Source organism: Erinaceus europaeus, chromosome 6, assembly GCF_950295315.1.
Source record: "Erinaceus europaeus chromosome 6, mEriEur2.1, whole genome shotgun sequence".
Lineage (NCBI taxonomy): Eukaryota > Metazoa > Chordata > Mammalia > Eulipotyphla > Erinaceidae > Erinaceus > Erinaceus europaeus.
Window position 1 is genome coordinate 22,892,322 of NC_080167.1, and position 27,256 is coordinate 22,919,577.

Consider the following 27,256-nt stretch of genomic DNA (forward strand, 5'->3'; position numbering starts at 1 on the left):
ATTTCAGGGGGAGCAGTCCCCTATGCAGCAGACACTCATCTGGCCTGACTTCCTTCATCACAGCTGCAGGTGGGGACATAAGGGGTGGGGCAGCACATACCATGAGGGATTTTTGTATGAAGCTTTATCACTGTGTCGAGTGTTCGGAGGAGGGACGAGGCTGACCGTCACAGGTAAGTCTCTTATCCAAACTAATTCCCTGATGTTCTCAAGGTTTGAATGCTTTTCTACTTGTCCCCCTTATTCTATATCCTGTCACACTCCATGTTCAAGCTTCCAGCCAGAAGCCTATGACGTTGACCTTTCCCCTTTTGTTCAGATTGTTTATTTTGTGCTTTTAGTCACCACCAGTTCTTTACTTCTGACCCTAGATGGAGAGAAGTGGAAAGGATGACCTGCTGCTTTCTATTTATCTGCTAGGTTCATGCTGGTTTTCTTTACTGGCTCTGTTCTCTCTGTCTTATTTTTTTTTTATTAACTTTGATCAAAATAGTCTTTGGTGGGGAGGGAGTAAAAAGGAACTCTTTCTTGAGAGGCAGAACAAACAGGGACCACAGACTAGAGAGGCCCGACAGAATCATTAGAGTGACCCAGATCAGACCCAGGTGAGGAGGAGGACATACATGTCAAAGGATCATAGAAGATGCCAGAAGTTGTAGATCTGGGGATGGAGTATCTAGCTGTTATTGAGGGGAACCTACTTACCAAGACTTCCAGGGGTCTCCGCTGAAGAGTTCAAAGCAAGCCTGATCATGAGATCCTCAGAAGGAGTGAGGATCAGAGGAGGATAAGATTCTCAGTTTAAAATTTGTTGAAAAGGGATAGTTGGTAATTGTCTTATAGGACACTTAATTAAGGAACAGGAGACCCTATTGAACAAAATGTTTAGTGGCATTACCAAAGTCTCAGATGATGACTACGTATATTGTATATGTTGTAGACTAAAAGAGTCTAAAGACAGAAATTGATCATGGAGTTTTCTCATTTTATTCAGACATAAGGGTGAGATATCATGATGGCAAGCAGGGGCCGATACATTTACAGAATGGGGGATGGCAAGTGTTAAGGTTCAGGCTTCCCAGGAATATGGGAGTTCTTTGAAGAAAGGAACAACCCATCTAACTGGGCATTGAAGCAGGAAACTTAGAGTGACCCTAGTGTATCCCCAGGAGTCTGTACCCACATCAAGAATGAGGTCAAGAGCATCCTTGAGAATCACCAACCTCTGACCTCTTCACTCTCCTTCATCCCACAGGTGGGCCCAAGTCAGCACCCTCAGTCACACTGTTCCCACCATCCACTGAGGAACTCAGCACCAACAAGGCCACACTGGTGTGTCTCATCAGTGACTTCTACCCTGGCAGTGTGACTGTGGGCTGGAAGGAAGATGGCACCACCATCACCAAAGGGGTGCAGACCACCAAGCCCTCCAAGCAGAGCAACAGCAAGTACGCAGCCAGCAGCTACCTGAGCCTGACAGCCAGTGACTGGAAATCTCATAGCTCATACAGCTGCCAGGTGACGCATGAAGGCAGCACCGTGGAGAAGACAGTGCGCCCCAGCTGAGTGTGAAGTCCCAGGCCCTCCTCGCCCCCATACTTGAGGATGGCTACACAGGACCCTGGGTGGGTCTCTCCTTCCACCTTAACCATCCCCACCTCATCTGCCTGGATTCAACCAACTCTCAATAAAATGTCTTCACTTTAATCATATTGCATGCATTGTTTTGGTGTTTAGTATTACTGACAAACATGCCCAGGATTAGAGGGCATCACAATCTTTTCACCATATGGGAAAAACTCTGTAAAGTAGGTTCCATTTTCACTTCTATGGGCATGTCACACAACTCCAATATAATTAGAGAGAATATTATAGAACAGAGAAGTATAGCAGAAACAAATCAAAGGAATGCCCAAAATTTGTACTGTCTTCTTCCAACTATTAATATAACTCATATCCAGCAATACAAAGTTGATACCCAGATCTTTTTTGGAGGAAGCTGTGAGTGGGTATCTGACTAGGGACAATCTGACATAAGAGATAGTGTGCTGAATAAGACACTGTATCAAAAGACAAAGCTGCCAGGTTTGTGTGGCACTGTGTCAGCTGTCATATGATGGGCAGGACAAGGGTATAGATATATTGAGGACCTAGCAGCCCATGGGACACAAAACTGCAGTTCCCAATCAAAGGTAAAGTGTATAATCTGATCTAAACAATCTATGTTAGTTGTCCTTATGTTCAACATATGTAATCATAAACACACACGCACACACACACACACACACACACACACACACACACAGAGAGAGAGAGAGAGAGAGAGAAGAACCAGATTGGGGAGGGCAAGGGAATAACAAATTCCACACTTAGACACCAGGAAGAAACTCAGAGTTCTGGGAGCAGATAGCCAACAACATACCCTCAAGGGCCACCTTTTGGCCAATGCCAGTCTCATTCTACAATCCACAAGCACATAAAGGTGTCTTGGAAGGGGACTACACACTGACTATTCCCACACATTCTACCTTATCCAGGGAGAGCAGGAACACTGGATCTCAGCACCTCAAGAAAGGTCTCAGTGCTACAAGGAAGTGTACTTCTCAACCCCCACTCTCCACTGCACTCTCCACTCCTATTGCTGTTCTGACAAGATAGCCCTTGCAGAGGGTATGATGACACCCAGGCCCCTTTCTACAACTCTCTTAACTGCAGGTAGTAATAGAGCTGGGGGAGGACAGAGGAGAAAACATGACCTCTGTCTGACTGTGTGACACTGTCAGCTTTGTTCAGAAGAGGGAAACCAGCTAAATGACCAGGGTGATAATGTCAAAATACTATCCGAATAGCAGCTTAAAGTCAAATAGTAATTAGTCATCTTCACATTGAATATGTCATAAATACCATAATCTGGTTAATATATGGCAGTTCATTATTCTTTTCCAACCTTTACTTCATGTATGAACACAAAATATTGAAATTCTCATATGCAAGCATGTGTTTTAATGTTTTCATTTCTAATATTTTTATTAATTTCCTTTCATAATATCATCATGACATAAGGAATCAACATGCAGTTGTTGGTGGCAGACATGGGAGAAACTGAATTTTTCATGCTAAGGATCTGGGTAAAAGTCCTGTTTCCCAAACAGCAGAGGAGAAGTGTCAAAGTCTTTACATTCTACGTATCTCTCCTTAACTCCGATCTCTTTGTCTATCTGTTCATCTACCTTACTAGTATCAAAAACAAACAAAAAAGGCAAAATAAAAATTGGCAAGTGAGAAGTGGCGTTGAATTTGTATAAGCACAGAGTCACAGATATGACATTGATGCAAAAAAAAAAAGAAAGAAAGAAAGAAAGAAAAGGAGAAGGAGGAGAAGAAGGAGGAGGAGGAGGAGAAGGAGAAGGTGGAAGAGGTGGGAGGTGGAGAAGGAGAAGGAGGATAAGAAAAAGGAGAAAAACTTGTTTAATTAAAGGTATTTGATAAGAATGTGTCCAAGGCAGGGTAATGAGTATAGTGGTTAGGCATAAGAATTTAGTGTCAGAGGCACCAAAACACTTAGGTTCAGTACCGAACACAACATAAGCTAGAGTTGAGCAGTGTTCTGAGCTTTCTGTGTCTTTTTTCTCTTTATCAGTTCTTCTTATTCTCTCTAAAACAAAAAATAAAAAATATTATTTTAAAAATAGAATGTTTTCTATTTTTACTTTCTTTATTAGAAGATTAATGTTTTACATCGAAAGGAAACACAATAGTTTGCACATACATAACATTCCTCAGTTTACCACATAATAATACAACCCCCACTATGTCCTCTGAAATATTTTGGGCCCATACTCCCTCCCCACACCAATCCATAATCTTTTACTTTGGTGTAATACACCAAGTCCAGGTTCTACTTGTGATTTCTCTTCTGATCTTGTTTTACAACTTCTGCCTGAGCACTCTCATATCATCCCATATTCATCCTTCTGTTTCACACTTATTTCAATTAACATGGTTTCTTCAAGCTCCATCCAAGATGGACTGAAAATGGTGAGGTCACCATTTTTAATAGCTGTGTAGTACTCCATTGTGTATATATACCAAAAGTTGCTCAGCCACTCATCTGTTGGTGGACACCTGGGGTGCTTCCAGGTTTTGGCTACTACAAATTGTGCTGCTATGAACATAGGAATACACAAATCTTTTTTTGATGGGTGTTTTGGGTTCCTTAGGATATATCCCCAGGAAAGGAATTCCAGGATCATAGGGTAGGTTCACTTCTAGCTTTCTGAGAGTTCTCCAGACTGTTCTGCACAGAGGTTGGACCAATTTACATTCACACAGCAGTGAAGGAGAGTTCCTTTGATCTCACAACCTCTCTGAATCTGTTCCTGCTACCTTTTCTGATTTATGACATTATAATAAAAGTGAAGTGGTATCCTATTGTTGTCTTTATTAAAAATAGAAAGTTTTCTAAGATAACTAAAAACATCCATGTAATGTATTCTTATTGACTTGTTTTCTATCTCTGTCCCAACAGGGCACTTTTTAACCAAGTGCTCAACAGGAATGAATATCATGGACATATTTTAGCTTTGCATACCATCCATCTCTTATAAACACTGAATGTATCTCTGAAACGAGCTCCCATGTATCCATGAAGAGAAATACTCCTAATCTGGCTTTTTCCTACAAAGAACTTATTCAACATACACTCAGGAAAGACCCAAAGTAAGAAATCAACAAGGAACATATGGCTGAGATCCCAGCAGCCAGTAGAAATTCAGTGCAAGTTCCCTGAGACCACATTTCTAAAGGACTAACTCATCCTATTTAGATGTCAGGCAACACACAAGCCATGATATCACAAGGTGTTCCATTATGCCAATCAACATTAAAGAGTCATTCTGCTTTTATCCCTGTGATTTAACTTTAGTGACATGATTGACATCACAATAAACTCATTCCTAACCCTACATGGAGATTTGGAAAACAGACCTAAGAGAACAATTCTACTCAGAAAAATGGATAACTGGATACCAACCTACTGAGACCATGGGTCTTCTTGGTACATCACAGGGTTAAGGGCTGCATTTCAGGGGGAGCAGTCCCCTATGCAGCAGACACTCATCTGGCCTGACTTCCTTCATCACAGCTGCAGGTGGGGACTTAAGGGGTGGGGCAGCACATACCATGAGGGATTTTTGTATGAAGCTTTATCACTGTGTTGGGTGTTCGGCGGAGGGACGAGGCTGACCGTCACAGGTAAGTCCCTATTCCAAACTAATTTCCTGATGTTCTCAAGGTTTGAGTGATTTTACTACTTGTCCCCCTTATTCTATATCCTGTCACAGTCTATGTTCAACTTCCAACCAGAAGCCTATGACCCTGACCTTTCCCCTCTTGTTCAGATTGTTTATTTTCTGCTTTTGGTCACCACCAGTTCTATACTTCTGACCCTAGATGGAGAAGAGTGGAAAGGATGACCTGTTGCTTTCTGTTTATCTACTAGGGTCATGCTGGTTTCCTTTACTTGCTCTATTCTCTCCTTTTTGTATTTTTTACTCACTTTGATCAAAATAGTCTTAGGTGGGGAGGGAGTAAAAAGGAACTCTTTATTAAGAGGCAGAACAAACAGGGACCACATACTAGAGAGGCCCTACAGAAACATTAGTGTAACCCAGATCAGACCCAGGTGAGAAGGAGGACATACATGTCAGGTAAGTACATGTCAAAGGATCATAGAAAATGCCAGAAGTTGTAGATCTGGGGATGGAGAATCCAGCTGTTATTGAGGTGAACCTACTTAACAAGGCTTCCAGGGGGCTCCGCTGAAGAGTTCAAAGCAAGCCTGATCACGAGATCCTAAGAAGGAGTGAGTATCAGAGGCGGATAAGATTCTCAGTTCAAAATTTGTTGAAGAGGGATAGTTGGTAATTTTGTAATGGGACATTCAAGGAACAGGAGACCCTACTGAATAAAATGTTTAGTGGCATTACCAAAGTCTCAGATGATGACTAAGTATATTGTATATGTTGTAGACTAAAAGAGTCTAAAGACAGAAAATCATCATCCAGTTTTCCCATTTTATTCAGAGATAAGGGTGAGATATCATGATGGCAGGCAGGGGCCCATGCATTTTCAGAATGGGTGATGGCAAATGTTAAGGTTCAGGCTTCCCAGGAATATGGGAGTTCTTTGAAGAAAGTTACAACCCATCTAACTGGACATTGAAGCAGGAAACACAGAGTGACCCTAGTGTATCCCCAGGAGTCTGAACCCACATCAAGAATGAGGTCAAGAGCATCCTTGAGAATCACCAACCTCTGACCTCTTCACTCTCCTCCATCCCACAGGTGGGCCCAAGTCAGCACCCTCAGTCACACTGTTCCCACCATCCACTGAGGAACTCAGCACCAACAAGGCCACACTGGTGTGTCTCATCAGTGACTTCTACCCTGGCATTGTGACTGTGGGCTGGAAGGAAGATGGCACCACCATCACCAAAGGAGTGCAGACCACCAAGCCCTCCAAGCAGAGCAACAGCAAGTACGCAGCCAGCAGCTACCTGAGCCTGACAGCCAGTGACTGGAAATCTCATAGCTCATACAGCTGCCAGGTGACGCATGAAGGCAGCACCATGGAGAAGACAGTGCGCCCCAGCTGAGTGTGAAGTCCCAGGCCCTCCTCGCCCCCATACTTGAGGATGGCTACACAGGACCCTGGGTGGGTCTCTCCTTCCACCTTAACCATCCCCACCTCATCTACCTGGATTCAACCAACTCTCAATAAAATGTCCTCACTTTAATCATATTGCATGCATTGTTGTGGTGTTTAGTATTACTGACGAACATGCCCAGGATCAGAGGGCATCACAATCTTTTCACCATGTGGGAAAAACTCTGCAAAGTAGGTTCCATTTTCACTTCTATGGGCATGTCACACAACTCCAATATAATTTGAGAGAATATTATAGAACAGGGAAGTATAGCAGAAACAAATCAAAGGAATGCCCACAATTTGTATTGTCTTCTTCCAACTATTAATATAACTCATATCCAGCAATACAAGGTTGAAACTCAGATCTTTATTTGAGGAAACTGTGAGTGGGTATCTGACTAGGGACGCTCTGACATGGGAGACTGTGCTGAATTAGACACTGTATCTAAAGACAAAGCTGCCAGGTTTGTGTGGCACTGTGTCAGCTGTCATATGATAGGCAGGACACAGGTATAGATATATTGAGGACTTAGCAGCCAATTGGACTGAAAACAGCAGTTCCCAATCAAAGGTATAGTGTATAATCTGATCTAAACAATCTATGTTAGTTGTCCTTATGTTCAACATATGTTATCATAAAAACACAGAGAGAGAGAGAGAGAGAGAGAAGAACCGGGTGGGGCGAGGGCAAGGGAATAACAAATTCCACACTTAGACACCAGGAAGAAACTCAGAGTTCTGGGAGCAGATAGCCAACAACATACCCTCAAGGGCCACCCTTTGGCCCATGCCAGTCTCATTCTACAATCCACAAGCACATAAAGGTGTCTTGGAAGGGGACTACACACTGACTATTGCCACACATTCTACCTTATCCAGTGGGAGCAGGAACACTGGATCTCAGCACCTCAAGAAGGGTCTCAGTGCTACAAGGAAATGTACTTCTCCACCCTCTCTCCACTGCACTCTCCACTCCTATTGCTGTTCTGACAAGATATCTGTGCAGAGGGTATGATGACACCCAGGCCCCTTTCTACAACTCTCTTAATTGCAGGTAGTAATAGAGCTAGGGGAGGACAGAGGAGAAAACATGACCTCTGTCTGACTGTGTGACACTGTCAGCTTTGTTCAGAAGAGGGAAACCAGCTAAATGTCCAGGGTGAGTACTGTCAAAATACTATCAGAATAGCAACTTAAAGTCAAATAGTAATTAGTCATATTCACATTGAATTAATATATGGGAGTTTATTATTTTATTGAAATTCTCACATGCAAGCATGTGTTTTAATGTTTTCATTTCTAGTATTTTTATTAATTTCCTTTCATAATATCATCATGACATAAGGACTCAACATGCAGTTAGTTGGTGGTGGCAGACATGGGAGAAACTGAATTTTTCATGCTAAGGATCTGGGTAAAAGTCCTGTCTCCCAAACAGCAGAGAAGTGTCAAAGTCTTAATGTTCTACGTATCTCTCCTTAACTCCGATCTCTTTGTCTATCTGTTCATCTACCTTACTAGTATCAAAAACAAACAAAAACGGCAAAAGAAAAATTGGCAAGTGGGAAGTGGCGTTGAATTTGAATAAGCACAGAGTCACAGATATGACAATGATGCAAAAAAAAAAAAAGAAAGAAAAGGAGAAGTAGGAGAAGAAGGAGGAGGAGGAGGAGGAGAAGGTGGAAAAGGGGGAAGGTGGGGAAGGAGAAGGAAGATAAGAAAAAGGAGAAGAACTTGTTTAAGTAAAGGTATTTGATAAGAATGTGTCCAAGGCTGGGTAATGAGTATAGTGGTTAGGCATAAAAACTTAGTGTCAGAGGCACCAAAACACTTAGGTTCAGTACCCAGCACATCATAAGCTAGAGCTGAGCAGTGTTCTAAGCTTTCTGTGTCGTTTTTCTCTTTATCAGTTCTTCTTATTCTCTCTAAAACAAAAAATAAAAAATATTATTTTAAAAATAGAATGTTTTCTATTTTTACTTTCTTTATTAGAAGATTAATGTTTTACATCGAAAGGAAACACAATAGTTTGCACATACATAACATTCCTCAGTTTACCACATAATAATACAACCTCCACTAGGTCTCTGAAATATTTTGGGCCCATACTCCCTCCCCACACCACCCCAGAATCATTTACTTTGGTGCAATACACCAAGTCCAGGTTCTACTTGTGATTTCTCTTCTGATCTTGTTTTACAACTCCTGCCTGAGCACTCTCATATCATCCCATATTCATCCTTCTGTTTCACACTTATTTCAGTTAACATGGTTTCTTCAAGCTCCATCCAAGATGGGCTGAAAACGGTGAAGTCACCATTTTTAATAGCTGAGTAGTACTTCATTGTGTATATATAAACCAGATTGCTCACCCACTCATCTGTTGATGGACACCTGGGTTGCTTGCAAGTTTTGGCTATTACAAATTGTGCTGCTATGAACATAGGAATACACAAATCTTTTTGGATGGGTGTGTTAGGTGTCTTAGGATATATCCCCAGAAAGGAATTTCAGGATCATAGGGTAGGTTCACTTCTAGCTTTCTGAGAGTTCTCCATACTGTTCTGCACAGAGGTTGGACCAATTTAAATTTACACTAGCAGTGAAGGAGGGTTCCTTTGACCTCACAACCTCTCTAGAATTTGTTGCTCCTACCTTTTCTGATGTATGACACTCTCATAGGAGTGAAGTGGTATCTCATTGTTGTCTTTATTAAAAATAGAATGTTTTCTAAGATAACTAAAAGCATCCATTTAATGAATTCTTATTGACTTGTTTTCTATCTCTGTCCAAACAGGCCACTTTTTAACCCAGTGCTCAACAGGAATGAATATCAAGGACATATTTTATCTTTGCATTCCATCCCTTATAAAAACTGAATGTATCCCTGAAGAGAACTCCCATGTATCCAGGAAGAAAAATACTCCTAATCTGACTATTCCTACCAAGAACTTGATCAATATACACTCAGGAAAGACCCAAAGTAAGAAATCAACAAGGAACATAAGGCTGAGATCCCAGCAGCCAGTAGGAAGTCAATGCAAGTTCCCTGAGACCACAACTCTAAAGGACTAACTCACCCTACTTAGATATCAGGCAACACCCCAAGCCATGATATCACAAGGTTTTCCATTATGCCAATCAACATTAAAGAGTCATTCTGCTTTTATCCCTATAACTTAACTTTTGACATTAACTTAACTTAAATGACATTAATGACATCACAATAAACTCTTTCCTTACCCTAGATGGATATTTGGAAAACAGACCTAAGAAAACAATTCTACTCAGAAAAATGGATAACTGGATACCAACCTACTGAGACCATGGGTCTTCTTGGTACATCACAGGGTTAAGGGCTGCATTTCAGGGGGAGCAGTCCCCTATGCAGCAGACACTCATCTGGCCTGACTTCCTTCATCACAGCTGCAGGTGGGGACATAAGGGGTGGGGCAGCACATACCATGAGGGATTTTTGTATGAAGCTTTATCACTGTGTTTGGTGTTCGGCGGAGGGACGAGGCTGACCATCACAGGTAAGTCTCTTATCCACCCTAATTCCCTGATGTATTCAAGGTTTGAGTGATTTTCTACTAGTCCCCCTTATTCTATATCCTGTCACAGTCCATGTTCAAGCTTCCAACCGGAAGCCTATGACCCTGACCTTTCCCCTCTTGTTCAGATTGTTTATTTTGTGCTTTTGGTCACCATCAGTTCTTTACTTCTGACCTAGATGGAGAGGAGTGGAAAGGATGACCTGTTGCTTTATGTTTATCTTCTAGGGTCATGCTGGTTTCCTTTACTTGCTCTATTCTCTCCTTTTTTAAATTTTTTATTAACTTTGATCAAAATAGTATTAGGTGGGGTGGGAGTAAAAAGGAACTCTTTCTTGAGAGGCAGAACAAACAGGGACCACAGACTAGAGAGGCCCTACAGAATCTTTACAGTGACCCAGATCAGACCCAGGTGAGGAGGAGGACATACATGTCAGGTAACTACATGTCAAAGGATCATAGAAGATGCCAGAAGTTGTAGATCTGGGGATGGAGAATCCAGCTGTTATTGAGGGGAACCTACTTACCAAGACTTCCAGGGGACTTTGCTGAAGAGTTCAAAGCAATCCTGACCATGAGAAAATAACAAGGAGTGAGGATAAGAGGATAAGATTCTCAGTTCAAAATTTGTTGAAAAGGGATAGTTGGTAATTTTGTAATGGGACATTCAAGGAACAGGAGACCCTACTGAATAAAATATTTAGTGGCATTACCTAAGTCTCAGATGATGACTAAGAATAGTGTATATGTTGTAGACTAAAAGAGTCTAAAGACAGAAATTCATCATCCAGTTTTCCCATTTTATTCAGAGATAAGGGTGAGATATCATGATGGCAGGCAGGGGCCCATGCATTTTCAGAATGGGTGATGGCAACTGTTAAGGTTTGGACTTCCCAGGAATATGGGAGTTCTTAGAAGAAAGGAACAACCCATCTAACTGGACATTGAAGCAGGAAACTCAGAGTGACCCTAGTGCATCCCCAGGAGTCTGAACCCACATCAAGAATGAGGTCAAGAGCATCCTTGAGAATCACCAACCTCTGACCTCTTCACTCTCCTCCATCCCACAGGTGGGCCCAAGTCAGCACCCTCAGTCACACTGTTCCCACCATCCACTGAGGAACTCAGCACCAACAAGGCCACACTGGTGTGTCTCATCAGTGACTTCTACCCTGGCATTGTGACTGTGGGCTGGAAGGAAGATGGCACCACCATCACCAAAGGAGTGCAGACCACCAAGCCCTCCAAGCAGAGCAACAGCAAGTACGCAGCCAGCAGCTACCTGAGCCTGACAGCCAGTGACTGGAAATCTCATAGCTCATACAGCTGCCAGGTGACGCATGAAGGCAGCACCGTGGAGAAGACAGTGCGCCCCAGCTGAGTGTGAAGTCCCAGGCCCTCCTCGCCCCCATACTTGAGGATGGCTACACAGGACCCTGGGTGGGTCTCTCCTTCCACCTTAACCATCCCCACCTCATCTGCCTGGATTCAACCAACTCTCAATAAAATGTCCTCACTTTAATCATATTGCATGCATTGTTGTGGTGTTTAGTATTACTGATAAACATGCCCAGGATCAGAGGGCATCACAATCTTTTCACCATGTGGGAAAAACTCTATAAAGTAGGTTCCATTTTCACTTCTATGGGCATGTCACACAACTCCAATATAATTTTGAGAGGATATTATGGAACAGGGAAGTACAGCAGAAGCAAAACATGAGAATGCACACAATTTGTACTTTCTTCTTTCAACTATTAATATAACTCATATACAGCAATACAAGGTTGATACCCAGATCTTTATTTGAGGAATATGTGAGTGGGTACCTGACTAAGGATGCTCTGACATGAGAGGTGTGCTGAATTAGACACTGTATCAATAGACAAAGCTGCCAGGTTTGTGTGGCACTGTGTCAGCTGTCACATGATGGGCAGGACAAGGGTATTGAGGACCTAGCAGCCCATGGGACACAAAACATCAGTTCCCAGGAAAAGTTTGTGATTATATCACAGTATCTTTTCTAAACAATCTATGCTAGTTGTCCTTATGTTCAACATATGTAATCATAGACACACACACACACACAGAGAGAGAGAGAGAGAGAGAGGGAGACAGGAGAACTGGCTGGGTGGAGGGCAAGGGAATAACAAATTCCACACTTAGAAACCAGGAAGAAACTCAGAGTTCTGGGAGCAGATAGCCAACAACCTACCTCAAGTCATCCTTTGGCCCTTGCCAGTCTCATTCTACAATTCACAAGCACATAAAGGTGTCTTGGAAGGGGACTACACACTGACTATTGCCACACATTCTACCTTATCCAGTGGGAGCAGGAACACTGCATCTCAGCACCTCAAGAAGGGTCTCAGTGCTACAAGGAAATGTACTTCTCCACCCCCACTCTCCACTGCACTCTCCACTCCTATTGCTGTTCTGACAAGATATCCAGTGAGAGAGTATGGTGACACCAGGCCCCTTTCTACAACTCTCTTAACTGTAGGTAGGAACAGAACTGGGTGTGGACAGAGGAGAAAACATGACCTCTGTCAGTCTGACTGTGTGTCACTGACAGCTTTGTTCAGCAGAGGGAAACTAGCTAGAAGTCCAGGGAGAGTACACACTTTCCATCCTTGGTTGGGGTCTAAAGTCAAATTTGGGCTAAAATGCCACTTCTTCCTATTTCAACTGATGTTGATCTTAACATCTGGTTATCTATAAAAGTTTCTGCCCCTGCTGGGTCCTTCAGGATCTCCAGTCTTTGCCCAACTCTCAGATATCTGGTGAGGGTTGATGGAATATCTCACTGGAACTTAGTGTTGCTCAAGATTCTCTAAATCTCACCACTCAGTTAAGAGACATTTGTTCTACTGTCTTAGCTGTTGGGTTCCCTTCATTATGTTTCCCTTTACTCTGACAAAATTCTCTTTTCTTTAAATTTATTTATTTATTCTCTTTTGTTGCGCTTATTTTATTGTTGTAGTTATAATTGTTGTCATCATTTTTGAATAGGACAAAGATAAATAGAGAGAGTAGGGGAAGACAGAGGGGGAGAGAAAGACAGACACAAGCATTCCTGCTTCACTGCCTGTAAAGCTACTTCCCTGCAGGTGAAGAGCTGGGGGCTAGAACCAGGATCCTTTAGCAAGTCCTTGTGCTTTGTGCCATGTGAACTTAATGCACTGAGCAACCGCCTGACTCTTCAGACAATATTCTTATCCAATTTTAGCTATCAAACTCAAGCAAAACTACCATAGTTGTATGCCCCCAGGAACATGACTAAAATGGATTTCCTAACATTTTTCTACCCTTCTTCTTCTTCTAGCGTTTGCCCTTCTTCCGTAGCCAGTCAACAGCATCAGGTTGAGCCTGATGTAAAGTTTCGAGACCTCCCTTGAATCTGGAGAGGTCCCTAATCTCATCTGCTCTAATCCTTCTTTTTGTTTCCTGTTTATTAATCATTTTGTTTCAACTTAGGTCATGCCTCCTTCTGGACACCAAGTCATGCTACCATGACTCCATCCAGACTTCTCTGGGCAGACAACCTCACCTATGTGGATGGGACTCTCTCACCTCCAGAGTTCTGGTCCACCAGGGAAAGATATAAACAGTCTGGTGGTATGGATCGACCTATCAATGCCCATGTTCAGCAGAGAAGCAATTACAGAAGCCAGAATTCCTACTTTCTGCACCCCAAAAACAACCCGTATCCATACTCCCACCAGGGGAGAAGCAAATGATGAAGATAAGAGGGGTTTGAACTCAGCTCCATCAGCACCCAGAGAGTGAGGAGGGAAAGGAAAGGGACATTTAGAGTGTTACTACTGGAGCTCAAAGGCTGCACTATGAACCCACTGCTCCTGGAGGCCAAGATTTTTCCATTTTACTGGTTAGGACAGAGAGAAATTGACAGAAGAGGGGGAGATAGAGAGGGCAAGAGAATGATAGACACCAGCAGAACTGCTGACCCTCGTGAAACTTCCCCCCTGCAGGTCAGAAGCAGGGGCTTCAACCCCTATACTTGCGCAGGTACTTAGGCTTCATACTATGTGTGCTTACACCACCCAGCCCCCAACAATATCATTTTAAAAAATACTTTTCTCCCCCTCTTGATCTCACTCCTGAATGAGAAAAATAGAAAGCTTTTATAAAATTTGATAAAACATCGAAATTGAAATGCTAGGAATTTTTAATACATAAAAATTTTTCTTGTCCTTATCAGAATTTGGGGACTTACAGTGTCTAGACCTTCAGAGAAATATAACAAATCCTTCCTGTTTTAACATTTTATTTATAAAATGGAAACACTGAATCTTTCCTTTTTATTAAGGGCATTTGCATGCACAGAAGCCATTGTTTTTTGACAATTCACAAGCTTCTGCTCTTTATACACTATCTAAAGGATATATGATCTTTTAATGTCAATGCACTTAGTTCCCATAGAAATTATAATGACATCACACACTATTTAAGTTTGGAATTAAACAACAAAAACAGATGGGCATTTGAGAATGGAGGACAGAGTTTTAATGCAGTGGTCTTGCAAACCAGGACAAGCAGCTAAAAGTCATATGTAAAAAATAAACCACCCTGTGAAACATAAAAAATGGGATGTTTCAGGAGGACCTAGTGGGGGATAAATGGAAAGGTGATAAACTGAGAAATATTACACATGTACAGGCTATTATATTTTACTGTTGACTGTAAATCACTAATCCCCTACTAAAGAAATTTTAAAAAGCACAAGGTGTTACATTTTACTAGCAGCCAAGCTCATTCATCCCAGCATGAGTCTTGCCCCGAAGGTCCATTGTTTCATTATATGCTGACTGAATGAGGAGAAACTTCAACATCAAAATAAGAAGACAGAAGAATAAACAAAACACTTTCTGGTCTTCCAACCTTCACAATAAGCAATTCATGACAATACTACATGCTCATAACTCAGTATCTCAGTCCCTCTGGGGCAGGGGGGAGTTTTCTCAACAAATTGTAGACATTGCATCACTGTAAATATGTCATTTGTGTCCTGGTAAGATAAAGGACTAAAAATTACATCATTGTAAACAAACACTATCAAAATAGCAGCTTAAAGTCAAATAGTAGTTAGTCATATTCATATTGAATATGTCATAAATACCATAATCTGGTTAATATATGGGAGTTCATTATTCTTTTCTAACCTTTACTTCATATATGAACACAAAATAATTGAAATTCTCATATGCAGGCATGTGTTTTAATGTTTTCATTTCAAATTATTGTATTAATTTCCTTTCATCGTGATATATACTCTGACGTTCTAATTTGCAGCTGAGTGAATTCCTCTCTTCCTGTTTTTTTTCTGTAAAGTGCCTCTTAGATAAGGAATAAATGTGCACTAGGTGGTGGCAGACATGGTAGAAACTGAATTTTTCATGCTAAGGATCTGGGTAAAAGTTCTGCTTCCCAAAGTGCAGAAGAGAAGTTTCCCAGTGTTAGAGTAGTGGTCTGGGTATCTCTCCTCATCTCCTATCTATTTATTTATCTGTTCATCTACCTTACTAGTATTAAAAAAAAAAAAAAAGGCAAAAGAAAAATTGGCAAGTGGGAAGTGGCGTTGAAGTTATACAAGCAGCCAGTCACAGTGATGACAATGATGCAAAAAAGAAGGAGGAGGTGGAGGTGGAGGTGGAGGTGGAGGTGGAGGTGGAGGTGGAGGTGGAGGTGGAGGTGGAGGTGGAGGTGGAGGTGGAGGTGGAGGTGGAGGTGGAGGTGGAGGTGGAGGTGGAGGTGGAGGTGGAGGTGGAGGTGGAGAAGAAGAACTTGTTTAAGAAAAGTATTTGATAAGAATGTGTCCAAGCCTGGGTAATGAGTATAGTGGTTAGGCATAAAAACTTAGTGTCAGAGGCACCAAAACTCCCAGGTAAAGTGACCAGCACCACCAGAAGCTAGAGATGAGCAGTGTTCTGAGCTCTCTGTGTCTTTTTTCTCTTTATGAGTTCTTCTTATTCTCTCTAAAATAAAAAATAAAAAAATATTTTAAAAATAGAATGTTTTCTTTTTTAACTTCTTTATTGAGGGATTAATTTTTTACATTTGACAGTAAATACAATAGTTTGTACATGCATAACATTTCTCAGTTTTCCACATAACAATAGATCCTTTAGACCCCACTAGATCCTCTGTCATCTTTTTTTGGACCGACATTCTATCCCCCCCATCTCAGAGTCTTTTACTTTGGTGCAATACACCAAGTCCGGGTCCTACTTGCGTTTTCTGTTCTGATCTTGTTTTTCAACTTCTGCCTGAGCACTCTCATATCATCCTATATTCATCCTTCTGTTTCTGACTTATTTCACTTAACATGGTTTCTTCAAGCTCCATCCAAGATGGACTGAAAACAGTGAAGTCATTTTTAATAGCTGAGTAGTACTCCATTGTGTATATATACCACAGCTTGCTCGGCCACTCATCTGTTGGTGGACACCAGGGGTGCTTCTAGGTTTTGGTTATTACAAATTGTGCTGCTATGAACATAGGAATACACAAATCTTTTTTGGATGGGTGTGTTAGGTTCCTTAGGATATATCCCCATAAAGGAATTCCAGGATCATAGGGTAGGGTGACTTCTAGCCTTCTGAGAGTTCTGCAGATTGCTCTGCACAGAGGTTGGACCAATTTACATTCACAGGTGTTTTATTATGCCAATCAACACAAAAGAGTCATTCTGCTTTTATCCAAGTTACTTTTATCCAAGTGAAGGAGGGTTCCTTTGACCACACAACCTCTCCAGCATTTGTTGCTGCTACCTTTTCTGATGTATGACATTATAATAAAAGTGAAGTGGTATCTTATTGTTGTCTTTATTAAAAATAGAATGTTATCTAAGATAACTAAAAACATCCATGTAATGTATTCTTATTGACTTGTTTTCTATCTCTGTCTCAACAGGCCATTTTTTTTACCCAATGCTAAACAGGAATGAATATCATGGATATATTTTAGCTTTGCATACCATCCCTTATAAACACTCAATGTATCCTGAAGAGAGCTCCCATGTATCCATGAAGAAAAATACTCCTAACCTGGCTTTTCCTACACAGAACTTGATCAATAAACACCCAGGAAAGACCCAAAGTAAGAAATCAACAAGGAACATATGGCTGAGATCCCAGCAGCCAATAAGAAGTCACTGCAAGACCCCAGGGGCCAATTCTCTAAAGGACTATTTCATCCTACTTAGATGTCAGGCCAACACCCCAAGCCATGATATCACAAGGTGTTTTATTATGCCAATCAACACAAAAGAGTCATTCTGCTTTTATCCAAGTTACTTAACTTTTAGTGACATGAATGGCATCACAATAAACTCATTCCTAACCCTAGATGGAGATTTGGAAAACAGACCTAAGAGAACAATTCTACTCAGAAAAATGGATAACTGGGTACCAACCTACTGAGACCACAGGTCTTCCTGGTGCAATGACAAGGTTAAGGGCTGCATTTCAGGGAGAGCAGTCCCCTATGCAGCAGACACTCATCTGGCCTGACTTCCTTCATCACAGCTGCAGGTGGGGACATAAGGGGTGGGGCAGCACATATCATGAGGGATTTATGTATGAAGCTTTATCACTGTGTAATGTGTTCGGCGGAGGGACGAGGCTGACTGTCCTAGGTAAGTCTCTTATCCACCCTAATTCCCTGATAGTCTCAAGGTTTGAGAGATTTTCTGCTTTTTTTTTCTTTTTTCCTTTTGTCTTTTTTCTATATCCTGTCTCAGTCTATGCTCAAGCTTTCAGTCAGAATCCCTAGGCAATGAACTCTCCCCAACTTCTTTAGATTCAACTTAACTTTTGGCTCTCACCAGTCCTTTACATCTGACCCTATATTCAAGGAGTGGAAACGTTGACCTGCTGACATCTATCTGTCTACATAGGGTCATGCTGGTTCCCTTGACTTGCTCTGTTTTCTTTCCTTTTGTATGACTCATTTGAATCTGTATTGTCTCTGGTGGAGGTTGCAGGGCTAAAGATGAACCCTTTCTCAAAAGGCAGAGGAAACAGCATGCACTGAGTGGGGGGAGTGGGGGGCACAATAGCCTTAGCTTAACCCGGGTCATACTCAGTTTTGATTGGGGATATATTTGCCAGAGGCTCATAGAATTTTCCTCTGACTGAGAAATTCTTTATCAAACATCCAGCTTTGTAGAGGTGAACAGATTTGCCCAAACTCCATGGTTTTCCCCTGTTGAGCCCAAAAAAAGCCTGATCAAGACATCCTAGCAAGCGGAAAGGAGAAGGGGGAGGAAAAGTTTCTCAAAGTCCAGACTCTAGGTAGAAACAGGATAAAATGGCAGGGTGTGGAGGTAATGCACTAATGAGACACTTATATTAAAAAGGGGTACCCGATTGCACAAAATCTTTTGTGGCATTACAAATAACTCAGAGGATGACCAAGTAGATTACAGATTGAGAGAGACTAAAGACAGAAAAATGACCATGGAGTTCTCTCTTTTTATTCAGAAAATGAGAGTCAGATGTCTACCTGGAGGCAAGGGCTAGGGAGTTTTATAATATGTAATGGGTAAGTGTTGAGGTTCAAAGTTTTCCCAGGAACATGGGGAGTTATTTGAAGAAAAGACCAATCCATCCAACTGGCATTAAAACAGGAAATTCAGAGTGACTGTAATTGATCACCAGGCGCCTTAACCACATCAAGAACTAGGTCAGGAACATCTATGAAAAACACCAGTCTCTATCTCTCTCTCTCTCTCTCTCTCTCTCTTTCTCTTTAATTAATGATTTAATAATGATTAACAAGATTGTAAGATAATGGGTACAGTATCACTCAGTTCCCACCACCATAGTGAACCTCTGACCTCCTCATTCTCCTCCATCCCATAGGTGGGCCCAAGTCAGCACCCTCAGTCACACTGTTCCCACCATCCACTGAGGAACTCAGCACCAACAAGGCCACACTGGTGTGTCTCATCAGTGACTTCTACCCTGGCAGTGTGACTGTGGGCTGGAAGGAAGATGGCACCACCATCACCAAAGGAGTGCAGACCACCAAGCCCTCCAAGCAGAGCAACAGCAAGTACGCAGCCAGCAGCTACCTGAGCCTGACAGCCAGTGACTGGAAATCTCATAGCTCATACAGCTGCCAGGTGACGCATGAAGGCAGCACCGTGGAGAAGACAGTGCGCCCCAGCTGAGTGTGAAGTCCCAGGCCCTCCTCGCCCCCATACTTGAGGATGGCTACACAGGACCCATGGAGGGTCACTCCTAACACCTCAACTATACCCATCCCAATTCCCTGGACCCAACAAATCCTCAATAAAATTAAATAAAACTCTCATTTTAATCATATTTCATCTTCTGTTTGTGGTGTTTAGTATTATGGATGAGCATGCCCAGGATCACAAGTAATTATAATCATTTCTCCATGTGAAAAAAGAGTCTGCTAAAGTATGTTCCATATTCCCTTGAGTGGGCATTCACACTACCTGATATGCTGAGAGAATATTCTTGAATGGGGTTAGGGGGGCAGGAGGTGGTGCTCCAAGTTAAGTGCACATAGAAGAAAGTACAAGGACCCCCACAAGGATCCTGGTTTGAGCCCCTGGCTCTCCAGCTGCCTGTAGCTGTTCACCTTCACAAACACTGAAGAAGGTCTGCAGGTGTCTATCTTTTTCTCTGCCTTTCTATCTATCTCTCCTCTCTAAATCTGTTTCTCTCCTATACATAAAGTTGAAAAAAACAATATCACAGAAGCAGTGGATTCATACTGCAGACACTATGCCCCAGCAATAACCTTGGAAGAAAAAAAAAGAAAGAAAGAAAGAAAGAAAGAAAGAAAGAAAGAAAGAAAGAAAGAAAAAAGAAAGAAAATTCTGGAACAGGGAATTACAGCAGAAGCAAATCTCGGGACTGCACACTATTTGCACCCTCTCCCTTCCAGTTATTCATATTACCCATGTCCGCCTGCACTAAGCTGATACTCAGATCATTGTTTTGAGAAGCCTGTGAGTGGATATCAGCCAGGAATACCCTGACATGACTGTGTGCTAAGATACTGTATCAAAAGACAAAGTTGTCAGGTATGTGTCTTGATGTGAGCCCTCAAATGATTTCCATGACCAGGATATATGTACATTTAGGACCTAGCAGGCCAGTTTATACTCATAATAGCAGGTCCTGGGCAAAGGTACAGTGTGTGAGCCAGTTCTAGACACACTCTATGTTAATTGTTCTTATGTTCTACATATTAACAACAAAAAAAAGGTGGAAGCAAGGGAATAGCAGACTTCCACCCTCAAAGATCAGGGAGGAATCTCAGAGATCTGGAGACAGATGGCCAATAACCTACCCTCAAGGGGCATCCTCTGGGCCATCCCTACCTCATTCCACCCACACAACTGGGCATGAAGGTGACTCCCTACATTGTGCTTGGAAGGAGAATACACAGTGACTATTGCTGCACCTTCTGCCTCATCCACTTAGAAGCAGAAACCCTGGAAGTCAGCACCTTACAGAAGGGTTTGAGTCTACAAGGAAGTGCCCCTCTCTTTCTGCTCTGCACTCCCTACTCCCAATGCTGTCCTGGCATGGTCATCTCAGTGTTTGGTTACACCCAGGACCTTTTCTATAGCTCTCAGCAAATCCTGCAACCCCATTGGAAGTCAGTGGAAGTTCCCAGTGGCCACTGATCTAAAAGACAATGTGCTGGGGAACACCACAACCCATGATTTCACAGAGGGTTACATTCTGCCAATCAACAGAAAAGAGTCATTCTGGGGGCTGGTACACAATACTATGTGCAAAGACCCCCACTCTCCACCTGCAGTGGGGGATGCTTCATGAGCAGAGAAGCAGAACTGCAGTTGTCTCTCTTCACTCTCCCTCTCTATCTCCTTCTCCCCTCTCTTGGTCCCCCTCCATTTCTGCTTTTATTTTTTTCCCTTTTTCTTTATCCTGTCTCATTCTACGTTCAAGTTCTACCAAAATCCTTAGACTCTGACTTCCTCCCCTCCTTGTTTAGATTATTCAGCTTGTCCTTTGAGTCCCCACCAGTACTTTACTTCTGATGCTTGATATAGAGGAGTGGAAACGATGGCCTGTTGGCATCTGTCTCTCTGTATACTAGGGTCATGCTGGCTCTCTTCACTTGCTCTGTTCTCTCCTTTTGTGTGTGTGATTCACTTGGATCAGCACTGTCTCTGCTGGTACAGGTGGGGGGATAGAGGAGAATCCTTTATTTTCTTTTTTTTATAATTTATTTCTTTATTTTGGGAATTAATGTTTTACATTCAACAGTAAATACAATAGTTTGTACATACATAACATTCCCAGATTCCCATTTAACAATACAACCCCCACTATGTCATTCATCATCTTTCATGGACCTGTGTTCTCCCCACCCACCCACCCACCCCAGAGTCTTTTACTTTGGTGTAATACTCCAATTCCATTTCAGGTTCGACTTGTGTTTTCTTTTCTGATCTTGTTTTTCAACTTCGGCCTGAGAGTGAGATCATCCCATATTCATCCTTCAGTTTCTGACTTATTTCACTCAACATGATTTTTTCAAAGTCCATCCAAGATCAACTGAAAAAGGTGAAGTCACCATTTTTTACAGCTGAGTAGTATTCCATTGTGTATATATACCACAACTTGCTCAGCCACTCATCTGTTGTTGGATACCTGGGGTGCTTCCAGGTTTTGGCTATTTCAAATTGTGCTGCCAAGAACATATGTGTACACAGATCTTTTTGGATGGATGTGTTGGGTTCCTTAGGATATATCCTCAGGAGGGGAATTGCAGGGTCATAGGGTAGGTCCATTTCTAGCCTTCTGAGAGTTCTCCAGACTGTTCTCCACAGAGGCTGGACCAATTGACATTCCCACCAGCAGTGCAGGAGGGTTCCTTTGACCCCACATCCTCTCCAGCATTGGAGAATCCTTTCTCAAGAGATAAAGGAAATAGGGATCATTGAGTGGGGGGACCTAACAAAAACACTGTAATTTTGGGTCAAGCATCCAGTTGTAGAAGAGGTTAACAGAGTCCCCCAGGATTCCATGGGGCTCCCCTGTAGAATCTCCCTGTAGAACCTAGAGCAAGCCTGAACATGAAATCCTAGCAAGGAGAAAGGATAAGGGGAGAATAAGGTTCTCAAAGTTCAAAATCTGAGTAAAGAAGGATGGAATGATAGAGTTGTGAAGGTAATGGACTAACTGGTATCTTACATGAGGAAGGGGTGGTCCCACTGCACAAAATCATTAGTATTATTACCAATGTCTCAGACTGTAGATTAAAGGAGAGAGAATGATCATGAAGATTATTTCTCATTTTATTCAGAGACTCCAGTTAAGTCATATTTGGAGAAATCAGATGCCTTGGAGTAATGACCCTAAGTCTTAGCGCAGAATTATCAGATGAGAAGTATCTCCAATAGAAACCCTTGGGATGTCAAGGAGTTTACAACATTTGCTCTGAGGACAGAGGAATCATCTCAGAATATCAGTAGGCAGTAAGAACATGAGAGGGGAGCGTCATAGAAGGCAATGGTACACAGCAAACTTGAGACAGGTATCTAGGACAACATTTTCTTAGATTGGAAGGTACTTGTCTGACCTATACCTGACCAAGCATCCCTTGCACGCACATTCAGACACACAATAAGCCTTGTTTAGGACCCTGTCTTGGGACTGAGATGCCATACCCACTTCACACAATGATATATGAGGCACCCAAAGTAGATTCTGAACCTCTGATCTTTTCCAAGTCAGGTGGGCCCAAATCAATGTATCGTATGGTTCCCACTATCCTCAGGAGATAAAAACCTAGGCTGTACTGGTATATATTGTGACTAATTGCTATCCTGACAATGTGACTGTGGATGGAAGGCTAGTGGCACCCCCATCACCAAAGGTGTGCAGACCAACAAATCCTCCAAATAGAGCAACAACAAGTATGCAGCTCACATTTGTTTAGTATTTAGTGACAGACATGACCATGCTCAGAGATTATCAAAATCCTTTGACCTTGTGGGAAAGAGTCTACAAAAGCACCCTTCATGTTTTCTTGAAGGTTGTTTCACAATACCCAGACATGTGGGAGAATATTCTAGAGGGCCAGTGGCTGAGCACCTGGTTGAGTGCACATGTTACTATGCACAAGACCTGGAGTTCGAGCCCCCAGTCCCCACCTGCACGGAGAAAGCTTTGCAAGTGGTAAAGCTGTGTTCCAGGTGTCTTTCTGTCTCTCTCCTCCTCTATCAAACTTCCACTTAGGTTTCTAGCTGTCTCTATCCAATAATAAAGATAATAATTAAAAAAGAGAGAGACAGAATTCTCTAGAACAAGTAAATGCAGTGACAGTACCCAGGATTGCTCATAATTTGCACCACCTTTGTACTAGCTTTTCTTGGTAGATTATGCCTGCCTGCACAAACCTGAGGTTTGGTAACCTGGGATCCTGTGAACTCTATCATACAGTCTGACTTCCTTCTGTGGGATCCTCAGACTCTTCATTCACATGACTTCCTAACAATATGGAAATTCCCAGTGTCACAGTCTAAAACCCCCCATTTTAAAGATCTACTTTGCTTCTACTTCCCAGTGCCACTAGAATGTCTCCATATAGATACACCCCTTAAAATTATTGCATTAGGGCCCTCAGTCCTTGAACCCTGGTTACTTATACCACATTCCTCCTGAAGGCCCCTACCTTGCATGATTCCCAAGGGAGTCAGGTGCATTATGACAATCTGAGAGACACAGCCAGCTCTGCTCTCTCTAACTCCTTAGAAGCCTGCCAACACTGACCTGACCACAAGTGCCTAGTAATCATTTGGTTCTAGGTCATTTTCTTGGGGGCCTCTTGAATTTTGGTCCATACTCTCAGAGGGATAAAGAATAGCAAACCTTCCAATGGAAGGGATAGGATAATGAACTCTGATGATGGAAATTATATGGAATTGTATCCTTCTTATCCTACAGTCTTGTTAATCATTATTAAATCATCATCATTATCAATAATAATAATAATAACAAAAAATAAGAATGTTCAGGTCTAGTCTCTGATGGGCTTATGAATGGGAGTCTGGACTAGAATGCTGTGAGAAAATGGGAATACATGCCATGTATGACACTGTGCCAGAATTTTGAAAAAAAGTGTCAAACTTTTGTCCCTGTGTGAACCTTCAGGTTTAAATAATGGGATCCACATGCACAATGAGGTAATGGATGTCTGGATCCCTCTAACAATATTAGGTCTTATGTGAGGGTACAGTGCATGACTTAGATGTAGACACACTCTGTGCCAGTGTTGCTTATGTACTTGACATGTAAAGCCATAAAGAGAGCAAGGAATTACCAGAGTCCCACTCTCACAGCTCATGGAAGAATCTGCACTGGGAAAGATGACCACCAGCCATACTCATCTGCATCTCATGGGCATCTCAGATCCCATTCTACCTATGCACCTGGTATGAACATGTCTGTCATCACTGGGCTGGCAAGGGCACTACAGTGACCATCCACTGCACCTTAAGGGTAATTCAGCAAAGAGTAGGAACACTGGGCCTCAGTAATTTGTACAGGGGTCTAAGTGCTTCAGAGAAGTGTCCTCCTCCCCGACTGCTCTTACAAACCACTGCTGCCCAAGTGTAATTTCCAGCGCTGAGTATGTGGTGACATGAAGGTTGCTCCCTCACAGTTTTACAGAGTCACACTACCCTCCCAGTGGTGGAACCAACAGAGGTCACACATTCCAAATTGACATCCAATATGAACTCTATCAGTGCACAGCTTCTACATCAGAGTGGAATTATCTGGGGGTTCATATTCTGCACTCAATACCTGTCAATTATATTCCACGAGCTGGGATGAATGAAATTCGAACATCCAACAGAAATGAAATTCTTGATCTCCAGTGCTGTATCTCCTATAAACAACAGCCCAGCCCATCTCACTAACAAGCAACCATGAAAAGAAGCTGAATTATGGTCTCTGGTGTAGCAGCAGGTGGCCAGGGCTGGGGGTGAGGGAGGAGGAGAGCAGAGGGTTTTTGTGAGAGGCTATATCACTGTGTTATGTGTTTGGATCAGGGACCCATCTGACCGTCACAGGTGAGTCTCCCCTTTTCTTCACTGTTTGGGATATGGACTGAAATTTGGCAGAATTTTTACTTCTTTCTCTTCCTTCTGGGAATGATCTGAATTGTCTGGGGGTGGAAGCTGGAATCTTCTCTCACTTCAGAGACTCTGATGCTCTCTAACCTGTCTCCACTCTCAGACATATGCTCAGGGGTGACTGACTGGATGATGCCACTGAGCCTTCCTGTCCATTCTCAGGCCTCACTGCACCCTAGCCACCTATCATGGACTTGATATGTTACATTCTGGGATGCTGATCTCCCTCCTTAAGGTTTCTGTGTCTCAGTGACTTGAAATGGGATGTTGTGGATCATGGTACATTACTGTGTCATGACTGGGTTGTACTAGCTTTGGGTCCTACCTGACTGTAAGGTTATTGAGGGGAGCCTTGTCTCTGTTGATGGAAAGAAAGAGAAACAAAAATACATGTGTAATGGATAATTTGCTATTGAATGTTGGCTCCAAGTAGGCTTCACCTTATTTTCCATGGCATAGGGAAAGTTCAGACATGTATCTGAGAATGACAAATTCTCAGAGGACAGATGATAACTATAGGTGGGTAACAAGCAGGACCAGGCCAGTAGTAGTGAATGGAGACATAAGAGAACCTAAGTGGAAAGACTGAGGTCAAAACAGAAGAACAGAACTCTCTATATGAGAACTGAGAGATTCTCCCAACCAGAGATAAGCGACCCCACAAATTGAGTTCTAGGCTCAGGGAAGCAAGCAAGGCAAGGCCTCTGACCACAAACACAAGGACCTGTGCTTCCCACATTAAGACTGGGGTAAAGGCCTCCACTGTGGACTCTCAATTTCCTTATTTCTTTCCTTTTCTTTCTTTTTCTTTCTTTTTTTTTTTTCCTCCAGGGTTATTGCTGGGCTCAGTGCCTGTACCATGAATCCACCGCTCCTGGAGGCCACTTTTTCCCCCTTTTGTTGCCCTTGTTGCTTGTAGCCTCGTTGTGGTTATTATTATTGCCATTGTTGATGTTGTTGGATAGGACAGAGAGAAATGGAGGGGAAGACAGAGAGGGGGAGAGAAGACAGATACCTGCAGACCTGCTTCACCGCCTGTGAAGCGACTCCCCTACAGGTGGGGAGCCGGGGGCTCAAACCGGGATCCTTACGCCGGTCCTTGCTCTTTGCACCACATGTACTCAACCCACTGCGCCACCACCCGACCCCCTCTCTTTTTCTATTTTGCCTCCAGGGCTATATTGCTGTGACTTAGTGCTGGCACTACAAATTCATCACTCTGGTGGACATTTATTACTTTTTTATTATCTTTACTTATTTATTAGATAAAGATAGCCAGAAATCAAGAGGGAAGGGAATGGTAGGGAGAGAGTGAGACAACTGCAACACTGCTTCACCACTCACAAAGCTTTCCCCCTGCAGATGGAAACTGGGGCTTGAACCTGGGTTCTTGCACATTGTAACATGTGTGTTCAACCATGTTACGCCATGTGCACCACCACCTAGAACCCCTCCTTTTATTTTTTTTTTCCTATTTTATTCAATAGAACAGAGAGAAATTGAGAGAGGAGGGGGAGATAGAGAGGGTTAGAGAAAGGTAGATACCGGCAGACCTGTTCAGTTCACCATTAGTGAAGCATCTTAGCTGCAGGTGGGGAGTGGGGTCTCAAACCAGGGTCCTTGCACTGGTCCTTATGTATAGCACTATGTGTACTTATCAGGGTGTGCTACTGCCTGGTCCTAGACTCTGAAATTCTCATCTCTCCCTCCCCCCCATTTCCTTGCAGGTGGGCCCAAGTCAGCACCCTCAGTCACACTGTTCCCACCATCCACTGAGGAACTCAGCACCAACAAGGCCACACTGGTGTGTCTCATCAGT

The 27,256-nt window shown here is 42.6% G+C and overlaps 1 protein-coding gene and 3 gene segments (V, D, J or C); all 4 read left to right on the forward strand.

Moving 5' to 3' along the window:
- Positions 1-1,712, forward strand: part of LOC103118563 (immunoglobulin lambda-1 light chain-like) — a 350,334-nt gene extending 348,622 nt beyond the window's left edge. For 6 of the 7 annotated variants that reach the window (XM_060193317.1, XM_060193318.1, XM_060193314.1 and 3 more), the window contains exons 3-4: positions 141-173; positions 1,256-1,712. In XM_060193317.1, the coding sequence (XP_060049300.1) occupies positions 141-173; positions 1,256-1,566 (344 nt within the window). In that variant the 3' untranslated portion in view covers positions 1,567-1,712. Of the gene's footprint in view, positions 1-135; positions 174-1,255 lie in introns of all 7 variants that reach the window. The other variant, XM_060193316.1, reaches the window with a different exon arrangement.
- A 3,390-nt stretch (positions 1,713-5,102) lies between these two features.
- LOC132539059 (Ig lambda chain C region-like) lies at positions 5,103-6,801 on the forward strand. The segment is given in 2 exon segments: positions 5,103-5,253; positions 6,345-6,801. Coding segments are annotated over 2 exon segments (462 nt in total).
- A 3,292-nt stretch (positions 6,802-10,093) lies between these two features.
- Positions 10,094-11,784, forward strand: LOC103118562 (Ig lambda chain C region-like). The segment is given in 2 exon segments: positions 10,094-10,244; positions 11,333-11,784. Coding segments are annotated over 2 exon segments (462 nt in total).
- A 6,059-nt stretch (positions 11,785-17,843) lies between these two features.
- LOC132539104 (Ig lambda chain C region-like) lies at positions 17,844-19,612 on the forward strand. The segment is given in 2 exon segments: positions 17,844-17,919; positions 19,148-19,612. Coding segments are annotated over 2 exon segments (372 nt in total).
- The last annotated feature ends 7,644 nt before the right edge of the window (positions 19,613-27,256 follow it).